Source organism: Mytilus galloprovincialis, chromosome 9 (assembly GCF_965363235.1).
Source record: "Mytilus galloprovincialis chromosome 9, xbMytGall1.hap1.1, whole genome shotgun sequence".
Taxonomy (NCBI): Eukaryota; Metazoa; Mollusca; class Bivalvia; order Mytilida; family Mytilidae; genus Mytilus; species Mytilus galloprovincialis.
Window position 1 is genome coordinate 27157841 of NC_134846.1, and position 16231 is coordinate 27174071.

The following is a 16231-nucleotide window of genomic DNA, read 5'->3' on the forward strand; positions in this document are numbered from 1 at the left end:
AATCATTTTATTTTTAAACTGTTGCCTTCCCTTAATTGCTCTTGATCAATTTTAGGAAAATGGTAGGATAAATCATGAAGTAAATGCGTTGCAACAGTGAAACAAATTTGTTGATGCTATGAGTATGAGCATACTCATGCATTACTGAGATTTGACAATCTTTTTTTGAAACGGGGCACAAACTTTTAAGTTATATGAAAATGACCGAAATAAGGTAAAAAAAATTCTTGATCCTTGATGATATGTAATAGCAATGGCTTACACTAGCCCTTCAGACAATTTGAGCTAAACAAAATATTAAATTAAGCTACTCATCAATACAACTTGAATCTTCTCATGTTATACTTATTAGCATGATTAAAAAAAAAAGATTTCATTAACTCAATCATAACTACAATCGTTAATTGTGATATAATCTACCTTCCTAATTGTGGCATAACTTCTTTTAAATCTTCGACATCAGGTGACCTGAAATAAAATAGTTTGTCAGAAAATGTATTTTAATAAAAAAAAAAACACACCATATTGGTAAGGGTTATTCCGGACTTGCATCTCTACAAAAGTAAACTGATAAAAAAATATTGTGGATATGCACATCCTCATCTTATGTCCTCAGATACCTGTCAAGAATATTCAACTTGATATACTATAGTATGCCCTGTATTAATACATTTGCCTTATCAAATGTCAACTATCCAATGAAAATCATTTTAAAATAGTTTGAATCTTTTAAAACATATCTGCTGCAGTGATATAAATCCCTGAACTATTTGATAATAATTTCTAACCATTCATTTTTTGTCTCTTCAAATCTATGTGGTCTATAAAATAAATGTACACAGAATGTAAAGGCTCTAAAATATATGTACACAGAATGTAGAGGCTCTTGTAACCAGAGAGCATGTATCTACACTACAAATGTATATCATCACCACCGGGATTCGAACCCCGGTCGCCTGCTTGACAGTCAGTGCATTAACCCACTGAGCCAAAGAATCGATTCCCTAGCTCAGTTGATTAATACTGGCTTTCTATGTTCTACCTGTACTCAGGAGGGGAAGCAACTCCGCTACACTCTAAAGAGCATGTGTCGCTCACCGTGGTCTTTGTGTATATTCAACAAATGACACTTTCCAACATTGTACACCAGAATAAAATTCATGACAATCTCTTTTTTGTTGATCATTTATTGCTGCCCATTTAGTCTGTTAAGTTTCTCTCTATCTTCCTTAGTTTTTGTTTGAAATACAAAAGAGCATGTACAAAAATCCTCATCTAAAAAGAGTTATCGACAACATTTGACTTCCTATTATAATTCATTGTTGATATTTTTTTTGTGATTCTAATATGTCTATTTAGATTTTTATCATTTATTTAAATGAAAGGACTGTTTGGCAGCTGCACGAGCCGTACATACCCTTATCAATAACACATTTTTACTTCGAAAATTCGGTTTGAATTTCTAATAAAATATTTTGTGGAAGGGAATACTTAATATTATCAGATTTTGAAGACTAATTACTCTAGCTACATGTATCACAAACAAACTATGAAGATTTTTTGAAGATAGGCATTTTTAAGATCCACTAGAAAAGTTTGTCGTCAAGTCTTTTTAATAAAAAAAAAGGTTATTTGAACATGCCCACTCTGTTCTAATGACTTATTATAAAGGTATTTCACTTGACCTTTGCATTTCATCTTTTAGTACTGTAATGATTTTGTATCAACCTACAGCCGAAATATATAAAAAAATAATAGAATCTGAAGGCAGATGATGTATCAAATATATTTGTTTTGTCCGTTTTGAAGATAGAATAGCCTACACGCCGGAACCTTAAAAGGTGTTCTCGACTTTCTCTGTATATGAAATTATTGACTTTTTTTACCTCCTGTAACAAAGAGTTCCATTTTTTTTGGGGTTTAATTTCAACTAGGTTTCTGCCTTTATGAAATATTTTTGCATGTTTAGCGTTGAAACAACAAAATGGTACATTATCCGAAACAACTGTTGATGCAATTATTGTCTAAGTAAGAACATAACCAGATGCTCTGCAGGGTGCAGCTCTATACGACCACAGAGGTCGAACCCTGAACGGTTGGGGCTAGTATGGACACAACATTCAAACTGGATACAGCTCTGAATTTGGATTGTGATTAAATAGTTGACACAGCATAGGTTTCTGACACAGAATGAATGTGGTCTAATAATCTTAAAATGTTTTTTCTTTGCTTTTGAGCAATTCAGTATGCTGTTGAATATTAATCCTTTGATATTTGAAGAAATTTTCTTTTTCATTTCTGAAATCTGAAATAAGAAAAATTGAACCCCACCAATTCCCCCCCCCCTCTTTCCCTTATTCCAAAAATGATCTCAATTCAAATTTCTTATGGAGTTGTCAACAATAACTACTCATTATAAAATATAAAATGTCATACAATCATGATTTAAATTAATTTACCTATTATTCTGGACAAAGAAAGATATCTCCAATGCAACATTTTATATTAGCAAATTTCCAATGAAGTTCATTAACCTAAAGTTTTTGACAAATTTTCAATGGAATTTATTAATAATAAAGTTTTTGGCAAATTTCCAATATACATAATTTAAGAGCAGTTTAGGTGAGATATTAAAATGAGTTTCAATTACCAACCTTACACAGCTTTTAAATTATGTTTTGTAATTAAGTAATTGTCCATTAACATGGAAACCCTTTTTTGCACCTTATTCCTTAACAGTTTGAGCCATAACTCCCAAAGACAATTCTTGCCATCTCTTTGTGGTATTCCAATATCCAAAATCCAAATCAGCATATTGAAGAACCCCATATATTGAATTTTTGTTGAAATCGAACAAAGTTTAATTTTGGACCCCGATTTGGACCAACTTAAAAACTGGGCCCATAATAAAAAAAATTAAGTACATGTTTAGATTCAGCATATCAAAGAAACACAAGAATTCAATTTTTGTTAAAATCAAACTAAGTTTAGTTTTGGACCCTTTGGACCTTAATGAAGATCAATTTGAAAACGGGACCAAAAATTAAGAATCTAAATACACGGTTAGATTTGGCAAATCAAAGAACCCCAATTATTCAATTTTTGATGAAATCAAACAAAGTTTTATTTTGGCCCCTTTTGGCCCCTAATTCGTTGGGACCAAAACTCCAGAAATCAATCCCAACCGTCCTTTTATGGCCATAAACCTTGTGTCAAAATTTCATAGATTTCTAGTTACTTAAACTAAAGTTGTAATGCGAAAACCAAAAGTATTCGGACAACGACGACGACGCAGATGACGACGCCAACGTGATACCAATATACGACCAAATTTTTTTTCAATATTTGCGGTCTTATAATAACCAATGTATTGCCAGGCTAGCTGAAAATCAGCTAAATATCAAAAGGTAATATGAAAAAGATCAAAATTAGCATTGACTTTGGAATACAGAAGAACAGATGAAGGGTAAGATAAACAAGGGTTATTTTCATGGTTCAGTGACTACTTGAAATGTAAATTTCTCTCTTATTATGAGTAGCAGGATAACTATATTTGGTATGTGCGTACCTTGCAAGATCCTGATGCCTATCAGATAGTTTTCACTTGACCTTGACCTGATTTCATGGATCAGTGAACAAGGTTAAGTTTTGGTGGTCAAGTCCATATCTTGGATACTATATGCAATATGTATAGTATATTCGGTGTACGCAAGGACTGTAAGGTGTACATGTCCAACTCATAGGTGTCATCTGACCTTGACCTCATTTTCATGGTTCAGTGGTTATAGTTAAGTTTTTGTGCTTTGGTCTGTTTTTCCTACACTGTATACAATAGACTACTATACTTGTTGTACGGAATGATTATAAGGTGTACATGTCTAGCTGACAGGTGTCATCTGACCTTGACCTCATTTCATGGTTCAGTGGTCAGAGTTAAGTTTTTGAGTTTTTGTTTTTTTTTCTAATACTATATGCAAAAGGTCAACTATATTTGGTGTATGGACATATTTTATGATGTACATGTCATTTCCGCAGATTTTACTTGACATTGACCTCATTTTCAGGGTACAATGCTCAGTGTTAGGTTTTTGTATTTAGCTCTGTTTTTCTTAAAGCAATATAAGCAATAGGTGAACTATATTTGTTAATTTGTTGAATGGAAGAATCATAAGCTGTACATGTATGACTGGCATGGTTCATTTGACCTTGACTTCATTTTCATGGTCAATGCTTAGTTTTCTTGGTTAAGTCTGTTTCTTAGAAACTATAAGCAGAAGGTCAACTATATTTAGTGCATTAATTGATTGTTAGGTGTGCATATATTTCTTGTTTAGTTTATATGACCTTGACCACATTTTTTTTGGATCATGTTAAGTTTATGGGATAGTTATGGTAAAGCTTTATATTAAGGACTATCATATAATATGAATGATTAGTAAAGAAGGCAGGACATTTCAGCGTGTGCACTCTTGTTACAATTGGACAAGCAATTGCATCTTTTAGTTGTTTGAGGTTGACTGTTACTTCTCCCAGGCAAAAGACACCAATTGATGTCCAGCACAATACTATTTTAAACCGATCTACTCACATTTGTATACATCCATATACATGTTTATATAAAGACTAAGTTACCTCTTCAGTAATTTCTTGTATAATGCCAAGGGAAAGTTCAACACAATAATGGTTGAGTTGTATATTGCTAATCCACAAAGACACCCGATCAGATAAAACATCACTGGTTCTTCAAATGACTGAAATATTCATAATTGTAAAATATCAGTGTCAAACTCTTTAATTTTTGCTAACTGAGTACATCAAAAAGTTGTATTAATCTCCCCCCCCCCCTTTTTATTCATTATCAGCAGGATTATTTGTATTCTTTGTTACTTTCTTGATTCACTCATGTGTGTAACTACGTATATGATTTTCTCTAATTATATGGAAATTTATCCCTTTCCAAACCCATTTAAAAAAAAAATTAATCAACGTGTGGTTGCCGGTGATCTGAAAAGATCATTGGATGATTTTATGGATCATAACCTTTTAATCTATCTGGATGAATCAAAATATGCTGACAGGTGTTAATAAAATTGACAACTTCTTGGAATGTGAAAGGCCCTCAAAGGAGATTTTCGTTATCACAAACTCGTCAAAACAGTTACTTAATTTAATAATAGGCACAAGGACATCATTCGTGTATAAAAATCAACGTGCATTTATCTTATACACTCAGGTATTTCAAATTCAATCTTTAATGGTAATATTCTATACAAAGCACAACAATATCGTCAGTAATACCTCACAAGCTAACCAAACCTTTAAACACACTTATTCAGAAGGGATATAGTAAATACAATGTTGTCAGGTCATTAAAGATGGCCTTTAGGGAATTTAAATTGATTCACACATAGTTTTGTATCGTTAATAACACCTTTATTTCTAAATCCAGCTGTTTACTGTTACATGATATAGGTTATGTTTTTCTCATACATTTTATGATGGTATACTACTAAATACCAAACAGGAGGGATTGTGCCTGATTTTCATATGATGAAGATACAATCTTTCAATCAATTCAATTGAGGTGTTAAGCTGCATGTCATTAACTAGTTCTCCTTTGTTAACTTATGTATCATTGTCATTTCGCTTAGTTTCTTCTGTTACCTATTCTAACATCTGACTAGGATTTTTTTTTTCTTAGTTTAACAGTGCATATAGGTGTATATTTGTTTATTCAACATTGGCAAGATGCATCGGCGGAGGGGGGAGATATCATAAAACAAAATTAACCCTGCCACATTTTGGGCCTGTCCCAATTCAGGAACCTCTGGCCTTTGTGAGTCTTGTATCATTTTTTTTAATTTAAGTTCATTTATATGTTATGGGGCTTATTGTGATGTCTATTTTGATCAAACTAATACACATTTTGTTCAGGGGCAAGCTGAAGCGCGCCTTCGGTTGCAGGATTTTCTCACTGTGTTGAAGACCTATTCAGCTTTGGTAGGGTTTGTCACATTGACACATTCCCAATTTCCATTCTCAATTTTATTGTTAATGCAAATACTATCATTACTAAAAAAATAAGTAGTGTCTCTTAAAGCAGATCGTATTACATGCTTAAACAAGTAAATTATGCAAAACCTTCAAATTCGATGGACCACGAATGAAGAGACAGAAACAGATGATCTCCATTGAAATAAGATGTGCAGATGCTTAAAATCAGCATTAACTCATAAAACTGTGGACAAGTCGGATGAATCTGTAAAGCTGTCATGTACATATAACTATTATTACATACAATACATTAAGTTAGCTGAACTACTGCTTATTTTATCTGAGAAATGGACCTTATTACGATATTTGAACATTGATATCTGTTCCATGAAATGAGGTAGAGATTATGTAACTCTTTCCTGACGGACATATACCAAAAATAGTTATCCGTTTACTCATAAAAATGAGGTCAAGGAAAATGGCAATATGACAGGCATCTAATTACAAAATATGTAGCATACAAGTCATGTTTACCCTCTGCAATATATTAAGCTTTATACAAATAGTTCATGTGGCCTACGGATTATATTTTATTTTGTGGAGGGATTGATATTGATATTATATTATTTCATTATCATAACGTTTGGAAAATGTTTAATTAAATTATAATTATTCAGGTTGGTTGTTTCCTTGATCAATACTTTTGTATTTTTTACTCATAACAGTTTTGTATTTTTTTTTATCCCTTATGTGTTTTTCAAACAGTTTTTGTTTTTAAACAGCAATACATTTAACTTGTATGTCTTTGTTTGTTAGTGTCAATGTTTGTTATGCAATTTAATCTTAATAAATCCTTTTTTTTCCAGAAATGAATTTAAAAATGTTTGTTTAGTTAAAAAATGGGGCGAAAGATACCAAAGGGACAGTCAAACTCATAGATCGAAAACAAACTGACAACGCCATGGCCAAAAAAAGAAAGACAAGCTGAAGCAGACAAACAACAGTACACAAGACACAACACAGAAAAATAAAGACCAGGCAACACGAACCCCACCAAAAACAGGGAGTGATCTCAGGACTGCTTCAGAAGGGTAAGGAGATCCTGCTACACTTGTGGCACCCGTCGTGTTGCTCATGTAATTACAAATCCTGTAAAAAGTCTAATTCTGTAGGTCACATTGTTGAAAAGCGAAGGGGATTGTAGTTATGACATTAGGAACATATCTGAATTCATTCAAGTAGTATTAATTAAAATTTATATTTTTGAAAATTCAGACATTTGATCTTGCAAATATTTCTTCAATACAGCTGAATAAACATTTTGATATCTTTTCTTATCAACTAAAACAAACTTCAATAAATTAAAAACTTTTTCAATGTGCAAAAAAAAAATGCATGTACTTACATCCGAGTTAAACCAATCCACTCTCGATTCTTCATAAAATTTAAACATTCCATATTTAGGATCCAAAATTTCTCTCAATAAAAGAAGAAAAAACTCCTGAAATTAGAAAATAAATGGTAAACGTTGTGTAATTTAATTTGTGTCTTTAGCTTTTGTGCCTTGTATTGATCTGATTGTTAAGCCCTTTTCAATTGATTTATAAATAGAGGGGAATCAGGTGACAACATATTGTCACGGTCATGACTCATGTACCTTACGCAGAATGTCTATATGAAAAATTATTGTACGCACAGGAACCTGAAGAGGTCTTACAAAAACTATCTTGTTTAGAAAAAGACAAAAACAAACTTGAACAGCGAGGCTGTTTTTATATTTATTTTGTTACACGAAGAGTCGTAAGGTTCAAAGTTGATAAAGAATATGTAGTCTTGTATATATATATATATATTGTTGAAGTTGTAGAAATTCATAGTAACATCGGTTTTGTTATAACGTTTAAAGATGTGTATTGTAATTTTACACACATCTATGTCATTGTCATTCTTTGGAATGTGACGTAAACAAACACTGTCTAGAACAAGGTAGACAATCTGGATGCAATAATCGTCGCACATAATCCAAGGAATAACTTCATAACAATTTTAATAGAAGGTGACAGCTGAATATACAAATATGCAGTCTAGAGTTGATAACAAACTGACGTTGTTCAAATAGAAATCTAGACGGCACAATCTTCATAGCTGTTTCATGCGGCTGATCACTAATATAAAACTCGTATCATAATAAACGAGATATGCTTAAATTTCTCTCCATGTCAAATTTTACGACGACGTAAAATACGGAATAAAGACATATTTACAAAAGTCTGTTCAGGTAGGAAAACGGAAATTTGACGTTTCCCGTAGAAATCAGTTTCTGATTGGCTGATTGGTTGTTGAGGTAACCATAGGGGACCTCGTGAGAAGCACGAGGATAGAGCACGTCAATATTATTATAAATCACCCTGCACAGACTGTGTTGGGCAGTCTGGCTTCAAGGCTGAAGGCGGAAACGAAGCTAAAAATAAAGAGAACTGATTGGCGGAAGGCAAGAGCAGTTTTAATTATTTATCTAAAAGAGAAACAAGAGGCTCTCAAGAGCCTGAATCGCTCACCTGGTAAACAATGCCTTCGGCCATGTTTTTTGACGAAATAGAAAATAAAACACAAACTTTATTTGATACACCCTACTGATCATTCAAATGAAGTTTGGTTGAATTTGGTTGATTAGTTTTAGAGGAGAAGATTTTTTAAAGTTAGCAAATATGATGAACAAATTGTGAAAAATTGTCATTAAAGGACAATAACCCCTTAAGGGGTCAATTGACAATTTTGGTCATATAAACTTATTTGTAGATCTTACTTTGCTGATCATTTTTGCTGTTTACTGTACAGTTATTCAAGATAATGACCAAAAACTGCAAAATTTCCTTAAAATTACCAATTAAGTGGCAGCAACCCAACAATGGGTTGTTTGATTCATCTGAAAATTTCAGGGCTGATAGAAATTGACCTAATGAACATTTTTACCTCGTGTCAGATTTGCTTTAAATGCTTTAGTTTTTGAGATATAAGCCAAAAACTGCATTTGACCCCTATGTTCTATTTTAAGTAACGGCGGCCATTTTGGTTGGTTGGTCAGGTCACCGGAGACAATTTTCAAACTAGATACCCCAATGATGGTTGTGGCCAAGTTTAGTTCAATTTGGCCCAGTAGTTTCAGAGGAGAAGATTTTTGTAAAAGATAACTAAGATTTATGAAAAATGGTTAAAAATTGACTATAAAAGAGGGACGAAAGATACCAAAGGGACAGTCAAACTCATAAATCTAAAACAAACTGACAACGCCATGGCTAAAAATAAAAAAGACAAACAGAAAAACAATAGTACACACGACACAACATAGAAAACTAAAGAATAAACAACACGAACCCCACCAAAAACTAGGGGTGATCTCAGGTGCTCCGGAAGGGTAAGCAGATCCTGCTCCACATGTGGCACCCGTCGTGTTGCTTAAGGGCATACGATACAGTTTTGAACCTGTATTTACAAGTTGATGAAAATTTGCATATAGGCTATTTTTTTACCTGATCAAATCAAATATGTAATAAAAAATATACCTTCATGTGCTACTTTTTGAGTAAAATGAGGTCGAAATTTTGTATATTTGCTCAAAATTCAGAATTGTGTCCGTATTTTCTTTTTCGAAAGAAAGACATAACTTTTTTGATTTAAAAGATAAACACAAATTGTTTTTTGTTAAATAATCGGTATTTTCTGTATTTTATAGGTATCATTAAAAAGTATTCAATTTTTATCCGAAATAACTCTATATTTATCAAATGTTCATGAATAGAGGAAAAAACGTCATTTTTTTGCTGCATGTTTATCAAAATTAAAAAAATTGCGCTATTTACAGTTTTATAAAATTTGGGTCACATAATCTCCTTGCAAAATGAAACAAATTGCTGTTTTAAAAAATAGTGGTCCATGCATTCGTTTTCAAATTAAATCAGTTTGAATGATAAAAATCAGTCGAAAAATGCATCTTTTCCCGATATGTCATAGTTTGACGTCGCGAAAATAACATTTTACGTTAGCAACGTCATTACCTTCCCTGTAACTGTATCGTATGCCCTTAAGTGATTACAAATCCGGTAAATAGTCTAATTCGGTAGGTCATATTCATGAAAGGGAAGGGGATTGTAGTTACGACGTAAGGAACATATCCAATATCATTTGTGAAACGGTTATTCCATAACGGTCAACCAACTCGTGTTGGCGTCCGTAAAATTTACGAAGGGATGATTTCAACTTCACCATTTGGAACTCTTGGTTTAATAGCTTCCTTGTGAGCAGCAAACCTCTATCAAGAAAATCATGATAGGAAATGCAAGCACGGGAATATCGTATCAATTGGGAGATATATACCCCGTATGCAGGTGCTGCTGGAATGTTGCTACTTAGAAATGGAAAGTTCACAATTGGAAAGCTGAAATCATCTCTTTTGTCGTAAAGTTTTGTTTTCAACCGACCCTCATTGTCAATTTCTAGATGTAAGTCAAGATATGAAGCCGACTTAACTGTATCTGTAGTATCCTCTATCTCTAGTTCGATTGGATAGATGCGTTTCACATAGTCACCAAATTTTGAATTGTTTAGTGAAAGAACATCATCTATATAGCGGAAAGTAGAGTTAAAGGATATTGCTAACTTCTTATCTTTCTTCCTAAGAAGTTCCTGCATGAAGTCAGCCTCATAATAATAAAGAAACAAGTCGGCGAGTAGAGGGGCACAGTTTGTTCCCATTGGAATGCCAACAGTCTGTTGAAAAACACGTCCTCCGAACGTAACAAATATGTTGTCAATCAAGAAATCAAGCATCTTGATTGCTGATAAAATAGATGTTAATAATTTAGAAAGAGGTTTCGTGGAGCACTTGGAAGACCCAGCAATATACCGTTGTTTGTAAGGACACTTTTGTAGTTTAGGTATCCAATACAGTGATGGAAGATCCAGTTCTTCATCTTTGGTTGAAATTCCAAAGGAACATAGAACAGACCTATGATTATCCAGGATTTCCTCTTTGGTAAGTGTCGTGAGGGTATATGTTGAGTTACCAAGTGAATTGTCAATACCTAATTCGTTTATCTGAAACCGATATTATCAAGATGCTTGATTTCTTGATTGACAACATATTTGTAACGTTCGGAGGACGTGTTTTTCAACAGACTGTCGGCATCCCAATGGGAACAAACTGTGCCCCTCTACTTGCCGACTTGTTTCTTTATTATTTTAGGCTGACTTCATGCAGGAACTTCTTAGGAAGAAAGATAAGAAGTTAGCAATATCCTTTAACTCTACTTTCCGCTATATAGATGACGTTCTTTCACTAAACAATTCAAAATTTGGTGACTACGTGGAACGCATTTATCCCATCGAATTGGAATTAAAGGATACTACAGATACAGTTAAGTCGGCTTCATATCTTGACTTACATCTAGAAATTGACAATGAGGGTCGGTTGAAAACAAAACTTTACGACAAAAGAGATGATTTCAGCTTTCCAATTGTGAACTTTCCATTTCTAAGTAGCAAAATTCAAGCAGCACCTGCATACGGAGTATATATCTCCCAATTGATACGATATTCCCGTGCTTGCATTTCCTATCATGATTTTCTTGATAGAGGGTTACTGCTCACAAGGAAGCTATTAAACCAAGAGTTCCAAATGGTGAAGTTGAAATCATCCCTTCGTAAATTTTACGGACGCCATCACGAGTTGGTTGACCGTTATGGAATAACCGTTTCACAAATGATATCGGATATGTTCCTTACGTCGTAACTACAATCCCTTTCCCTTTCATGAATGTGACCTACCGAATTAGAATATTTACCGGATTTGTAATCACATAAGCAACACGACGGGTGACACATGTGGAGCAGGATCTGCTTACCCTTCCAGAGCACCTGAGATCACCCCTAGTTTTTGGTGGGGTTCGTGTTGTTTATTCTTTAGTTTTCTATGTTGTGTCATGTGTACTATTGTTTTTCTGTTTGTCTTTTACATTTTTAGCCATGGCGTTGTCAGTTTGTTTTAGATTTATGAGTTTGACTGTCCCTTTGGTATCTTTCGTCCCTCTTTTAGTATGCCAGATTCCCATTTCGTCTACATAAGACTCATCAGTAACGCTCAGATCAGAATAGTTATACAGCCAAATAAATACAAAGTTGAAGAGCAAAAAGTTGTGCCAAGTAAGGCTAAGGTAATCTATGCCTGGGATTAGAAAGTCCTTAGTTTTTTGAAATTCATACTTTTGTAAACAGGAAATTTATAAAAAATGACTATATAACTTATATTCATGTAAATACTGAAGTGCTGACTACTGGGCTGGTGATAACCTCGGGGACAAAACGTCCACCAGCAGTGGCATCGACCCAGTGATGTAAATAGTTATCGAAGGTACCAGGCTTATAATTTAGTACGCCAGACCCCCATTTTGTCTACATAAGACTCATCAGTGACGCTCAGATCAGAATAGTTATAAAGCCAAATAAGTACAAAGTTGAAGAGCAAAAAGTTGTGCCAAGTAAGACTAGGGTAATCTATGCCTAGGACTAGAAAGTCCTTATTATTTCGAAAAAATCATACTTTTGTAAACAGGAAATTTATAAAAATGACCATGTATGAACTGATATTCATGTAAATACTGAAGTGCTGACTACTGTGCTGGTGATACCCTCAGGGACAAAACGTCTACCAGCAGTGGCATTTACCCAGTAGTGTAAAAGGTTATAGAGAAGACTTCAAATAGTCATGTTCAAAAAATGGGACTAACTTTTCTAAAAATTGTATAATCAATAGTTATAAAGCTTAATTTATAAGAATATTTATCTTTTACTTTTTATCATGCAAATTAAGACTTTAATTTGTTTATATTTATGAAAGGACAATATTTTAATATTGAATTATCATGTTACAAGAGTAGATCGGTATACTAGAAGACTTAAAATAAGTATAATTCAGGAAATTGTAACATACTAAGGACTGATTTTAGTTATATTAAATAATTCCTGATTAATCAGGGATCCCACATATTCCCTGATTTTACAAATTCAGGTTGCATGTATATGTTTCAGTGATATTGTATAATACGGGATTATATAGAATCTCTGATTGTTCAGGGATTATACATAATCACTTAACTCGTAATTAGTGATTATATATAATCCCTGAAAATGACCAGTGATTCTACATCATCACTGAGAATTTTAATACTTATTCTTCAAATGCCCATTTAGGATTTCAGGGATTTTCAATAATTCAAAGATCACTTATTTGATAAAAAAAATTAAGTATAGACATATTATCATTTTTTTATTTCGTTTTAGTGAACAGTTTTCAGGAGCCTGTAATTCAGTGGTTGTCGTTTGTTTATGTGTTACATATTTGTTTTTCGTTCATTTTTTATATAAATAAGGCCGTTAGTTTTCTCGTTTGAATTGTTGTACATTGTCATATCTGGCCTTTTATAGCTGACTATGCGGTATGGGCTTTGCTCATTGTTGAAGGCCGTACAGTGACCTATAGTTGTTAATGTCTGTGTCATTTTGGTCTCTTGTGGACAGTTGTTTCATTGGCAATCATACCACATCTTCTTTTTTTATATATTCACAACTGATCTACTACAGTAACTACTAGATAAACCTTAAGAGAACAAACGCAACTATTGCGAACCCAATTATAGTTTTCCACAGATGTACCTGTAAGTTACCTGTTGATTCAAACTTTTGTAATTTCTTTTGTCCCATCTAATAAATACAAGAGCATTGGTCTATTCACTGGGACCTTTACGTTTCTTCCAAGAGAAATCTATCACTCATTGATTAATTTACCTGAGTTAAAAAATCATCTTTTAAATAAATAAAAATACACTTGTACTAAATGTTCAATATCCTGGTTGTAGTTTTTTATTCTTCATTCAAAACTTCTTTTTTTTATGACAGGATGTCAATAGTGTATTTATTAGGACATAACTCATTATAATAGATGCTCAAGGTGTATGAATGTGTGTTTTTTGTTTATTTTTCAACTTCTGTAAACCAACTTATTTTCACAGATAGTCATTCATGTTAACTTATTCCTTTTATGTTGATTTCTCAGCTAAATCTTAATAGATTTATAATTTTCTTGCTATTTTTATATAAGGGAAGACCAAAAATTAACATTTGTACAATAATTAATTTGTTATCTTAAAATAAGACACAACACCACAAAATTGCTTGCAAAAATTAGTTGGTTTACATATTTGCATATTTTTTATCTATTTGAATTTCTTTCGGCTGGATTGCATTAAATAAATAGATGTAGATGCAGTGTAAAATTAGGAATCTTTTAGGGGATACCAAATCTTTAAACACTTTATGGAAGTTTTGCCATCAATCTTCATAATAATGAATTTTGCATTTGTTATGAAGTTATGAATTGTGGAAGCAATTTGGCCATAATTTAGCAGAGTTATGTGTTTTTTTTCTAGTTTTGTTGAATAGGATATTGTCGCATTTGTTTTTGTTCCATATGCTCTCATTTACATTTACCTTTTATTATTATTGTAATCAAAGAAAATTCCAGTCGGAAAGCAAGCCCTTAGAAACGACCGTTGTTGCTACTTTGTTAAGACAACAATGGGATTGATATTAAAACCCGCCATTCTTAAATTGCGTTTATTTCGCTGAAAAAATAATTTGGCGCCGATTTGGAAATTTTTCTTTTTCTGTTTCTTACTTGCCATTAGGGTCAGAAATATATTTCTTTAGATTTTTTCAGCTTAGTTTTATTATTAATGAAAATAATACTGAAAAATGTTAAATTGGTCGTCTTTTGACAATTACGTAACGCCGTTGATCGTCGTTTATAAATTATGCGAAATTGTCTGTTATTTTTTTCTTCTTTTTTCACAGATAAACAAAGATTATATATACTATATATATATTGCTCTAAATGCTTTGGTTTCAGAGATATAAGCCAAAATCTACATTTTGCCCCTATGTACTATTTTTAGCTATGGCGGCCATCTTGGTTGGTTGGCAGGGTCACGCCACACATTTTTAAAACTAAATACCCAAATGATGATTGTGGCCAAGTTTGGTTAAATTTGTCCCAGTAGTTTCAGAGGGGAAGATTTTTTAAAAGAATACTAAAATTTTAGAAAAATGGTTAAAAATTGACTATAAAGGGCAACAACTCCTTAATGGATCAACTGACAATTTTGGTCATGAATTTTATTTGTAAATCTTTGCTGAACATTATTGCTGTTTACAGTTTATCTCTATCTAAAATAATATTCAAGACAATAAGCAAAAACTGCAAAATTTCCTTAAAATTACTAACTCAGGGGCAGCAACCCAGCAACTAGTTCTCTGATTCATCTGAAAATATCAGAGCAGATAGATCTTGACCTGATAAACAAATTTACCCATGTCACATTTGCTCTAAATGCTTTGGTTTTAGAGTTATAAGCCAAAATCTTCATTTTACGCCTATGTTTTATTTTTAGCCATGGCGGCCATCGTGGTTTATTGGCAGGGTCATGCCACACATTTTTAAAACTAGATACCCCAATGATGATTGTGGCCAAGCTTGGATTAATTTGGCCAAGTACTTTCAGAGGAGAAGATTTTTGTAAAAGATTACTAAGATTTACGAAAAATGGTTAAAAATTGACTATAAAGGGCAATTACTCCTAAAGGGGTCAACTGACCATTTCGGTCATGTTGACTTATTTGTAAATCTTCCTTTGCTAAACATTATTGCTGTTTAAAGTTTATCTCTATCTATAATAATATTCAAGATAATAACCAAAAACGGTAACATTTCTTTAAAATTACCAATTTAGGGGTAGCAACCCAACAACGGGTTGTCCGATTCATCTGAAAATTTCAGGGCAGATAGATCTTGACCTGATAAACAATTTTACTCTTAATGCTTTGGTTTTTGAGTTATAAGCCAAAAACTGAATTTTACCCCTATGTTCTATTTTTAGCCATGGCGGCCATCTTGGTTGATTGGCAGGGTCACGCCACACATTTTTTTTAACTAGATACCCCAATGATGATTGTGGCCAAGCTTGGATTAATTTGGCCTAGTACTTTCAGAGGAGAAGATTTTTGTAAAAGATTACTAAGATTTATGAACTAGAGGCTCACCTTGGTATATGTGAATATTAAACAAAGGAAGCAGATGGATTCATGACAAAATTGTGTTTTGGTGATGGTGATGTGTTTGTACATCTTA

At 33.0% G+C, this 16231-nt stretch overlaps 1 protein-coding gene across 4 annotated transcripts in view; it reads right to left on the minus strand.

Annotated features, from left to right (window-relative positions):
- LOC143044717 (putative E3 ubiquitin-protein ligase HERC4) overlaps positions 1 to 16231 on the minus strand; it is a 279500-nt gene that overhangs the window by 58443 nt on the left and 204826 nt on the right. For all 4 annotated transcript variants that reach the window (XM_076216809.1, XM_076216805.1, XM_076216806.1 and 1 more), the window contains 3 exons: positions 7400 to 7495; positions 4633 to 4751; positions 421 to 468 (listed from right to left, as the gene is read on the minus strand). In XM_076216809.1, the coding sequence (XP_076072924.1) occupies positions 421 to 468; positions 4633 to 4751; positions 7400 to 7495 (263 nt within the window). The remainder of the gene's footprint in view (positions 1 to 420; positions 469 to 4632; positions 4752 to 7399; positions 7496 to 16231) is intronic.